Raw genomic sequence first — 3,336 nt, 5'->3', positions numbered from 1 at the left:
GTCCCATCTATTTGGGAGGCTGAGGCAAGAGAATCGGTTAAGCCCAGGAGTTGGAGGTTGCTGTGAGCTGTGAAGCCATGGCACTCTACCCAGGGCGACAGCTTAAGGCTCTGTTTCAAAACAAAAAAAAAAAGTTTGTCCATCAATGGTTATTAACTATCAACAGAGTAAAAAGGTAACCCACAAAATGGGAGAAAATATTTGCCAATTACAGATCTGATAGGGATTAATATCCAGAATATACAGAGCTCCTACAATTTAATAAAAAAAGAGCCCAATCTTACAATGAACAAAGGACTTAAATGGACACTTCGCCAGAGATATACAAATGGCCAAGAAATGCATGAAAAGATGCTTAACATACCTCAGGTGATAAAAGTCAAAACCACAGCAAGACACTTCATATCCATTAGGATGTATAAACATTGTATTAGCACCTGTAGCTCAGTGGCTAGGGTGCCAGCCACATATATCGGGGCTGGCGAGTCTGAACCCAGCCTGGGCCCAGCTAAAACAACAATGACAACTGCAACAAAAAAAACTGCTGGGCATTGTGGCAGGCACCTGTAATCCCAGCTACTTGGGAGGCTGAGGCAAGAGAGTATCGCTTAAGCCCAAGAGTTTGAGGTTGCTGTGAACTGTGACGATAGCACCCGATACCAAGGGTGACATAGTGAGATTCTTGTCTCAAAAAATAAATAAATAGGGCGGCACCTGTGGCTCAAAAGGATAGGGCGCCAGCCACATATGCCGGAGTGTGGGCCCTATATGCTGGAGGTGGCGGGTTCAAACCCAGCCCTGGCCAATAAATAAATAAAATAAACATAGCTGATAGAAATATGAAATGGTGCAGCCACTGTGGAAAACTATATGATGGCTCCTCAAATGGTAAACACAGGATTACACATGATCTAAGAGTTCCACTTCTGGTATATACCCAAAGGATTTGAATGCAGGGATTCAAACCAATATTTGTATACCCATGTTCATAGCAGCAGTATTCATAATAGCCAAAAGGAGGAAGGTACCTTATCCAGAAAAGGACCAATGGGTCAAAAAAATGTGGTATGTATTTACAATGTGTGATGGTTAACGATAGATGTCAACTTGACTGGATTAAGGAGTACCTGGTAAAACATTATTTTAGGGTGTGCCCATGATGGTGCTTCCATAGGAGATCATCACGTGAGTCTGAGTGGACTAGATATGGAGGATATGCCCATCTATTCTGCTGAGGGCTCAGAGGCAACAAACACAGAGAAAAAGTAAATATGTCATATCAGTGCTGCTTCTCCAGTTGTAGTCCCTAGTTGTTTAAAAACAAGTTAGAGACAGCTGAGAACAAACTGTTGACCAATATTCTTTGAAGTGCCTGTTGTGATAATTTTAAAATTGAGTAAGACCACTCAATACAATAACGTAACTAAACTGATTGGTATATTATAATCTGGATAATTTTAAAAATCGAACATCTCAATTTTATAAAAACAGAAAGTAGAAGGGTGGTTTCTAGGAGCTCAGGGACATTAAGTGGTTAATGGGTACAGAGTTTCTGTTTTGCAAGATGGAAAAGTTTTAGAGATCATTACACAACAATGTGAATATACTTAAAACTACTGAACTCTACACTTAAAAATGGTTCCGCTGATTTAAAAATAAAACCAAGAAACCAGACATCTTACATTGAGCTGACATGAGGAATTTATTTTGTAAAAAAGAAACATCTAGAGAATGCCACAGACAGCCCTGTCTACCATACTGTACATAAAATGACAACTGCTCACAATGACAAATTGGAGCACTGACTGACAGACACCGAAGTACTTTCTGAATCTAAGAAGTCAAAATTACACTCATGTGGTTTTAATGTCTTCATATATAACAAATATTTACTACTCTGACACCTGGCAAACCAGATAACCAGAACGGCCAATCAAATAAGTTCTGGTGATACATAACTTGGCAATAACCACTTCTTCTAGTGTTACGTAACATTACTCACTACATTCATCTGGTATATCTCTGCACAAATATTTAAAATCCAATTTCTTGGTCAAGTGATAGGTTGCCTGAATTCATTAAATATATTTAGACTTATGTATTATACAAAGTTAAATGTACAACTAAATTAGTACATGAAAAGTGCTTTTTACAGGAACATTAAACTCAGATGAAAAATGTCTATGAATGTACTCTATACTAATTCTGCCTTTTGAAATTTACATCTAAGTTTTCCTCCTCTAACTTATAACGAACTTTGTGATTTTATAGGAAATCTATGTCTCAATTCTCAGATTCTTCTCTTTCCCCCTTATTCCTTAGCTTTATTGATATCTTAGGCTTCATGGATATTCTCATGTTCTTACTTCTAAACACCAGCAGTTCTTCAGCTGCTTAAGGTCCAGCATAAGATCTACTGAGTTAAATTAATTCTAGGAAAAGTATTAAGGACATTTTTCTTGACATATACAGCACATGTCATGCCAAATCCCTTGTTTATGTGATAGACTGGTAATAGTGATAAACTGCACATATAGTTTACACTTCCAAAATACAATAACTTAAACATTAAAAAGTACCTTTATATTACCACCATAATTGACCTTATAACAGATGGCAATATTAATACAAAAATCACAAAATTCACTAACTTTAAACGCTGCATATCACAGCATACAAACTCAACTCCCTGTGACCTATTCGAACTATGACAGCAATTTTACAATCTACTCTAGCATTTATATCCTAACTAGAAGTTTATACGAAACACAATCTTATGTTCAAATACAGAAATAAGTAACATAATTCCAAAACCTAAAAGTATTCCAGCATTCTGTAAAAAGAAATATCCCCAGCGGCTGCATCCATGGTCACTAGCATCATTGTGCAGCATTTCAGGTACCTTAAAGAAAAAAAAAATAAGGTGTATGTGGGGGGGGGCAAAGAGTAACATTGAAGTTTTCAGAATTAGATTAGTTTTTAGAAGTATTTGTAGGATAGTATATGCTTGCTTTTCTTTTGTAGCTGGGTATACTATGGGCCAATTCCTTAAAAATATGATTACATACATCGTGACTCTATGTAATAATGCCACACAGCCTTTCCTAGCAGGTTTAACAATGATTATTCATGATGTCCTCAGCAAGTAAAAATTTGTATTGGTTTAGTTTGTTCCACTGTAAAATAAAAGTCATATTGATTCTTCTGCTTAAGTTATTGCCTGCATATTTGAATTAAATACAACATGTGGCACACTTTTAGTTTGGAGATAGGAAACCTTACCCTATAAAATGTACTTTTAGTGGTAAGATTGGTTGGTATTTTTTTTTTTTTTTT

The 3,336-nt window shown here is 36.4% G+C and overlaps 1 protein-coding gene across 1 annotated transcript in view; it reads right to left on the bottom strand.

Annotated features, from left to right (window-relative positions):
• Nucleotides 1-1,694: 1,694 nt before the first annotated feature.
• Nucleotides 1,695-3,336, bottom strand: part of SLC39A6 (solute carrier family 39 member 6) — a 23,554-nt gene continuing 21,912 nt past the window's right edge. The window contains exon 10 of the mRNA XM_023510166.1: nucleotides 1,695-2,902. Within this exon, the coding sequence (XP_023365934.1) occupies nucleotides 2,750-2,902 (153 nt within the window). The 3' untranslated portion in view covers nucleotides 1,695-2,749. The remainder of the gene's footprint in view (nucleotides 2,903-3,336) is intronic.

The sequence above is a fragment of the Otolemur garnettii genome, unplaced genomic scaffold (assembly GCF_000181295.1).
Source record: "Otolemur garnettii isolate 467f Iridium unplaced genomic scaffold, OtoGar3 scaffold00012, whole genome shotgun sequence".
In the NCBI taxonomy this organism is placed as follows: domain Eukaryota; kingdom Metazoa; phylum Chordata; class Mammalia; order Primates; family Galagidae; genus Otolemur; species Otolemur garnettii.
The sequence above is the reverse complement of the archived record's forward strand: the minus strand, read 5'-3'. Positions and strand labels throughout refer to the sequence as shown.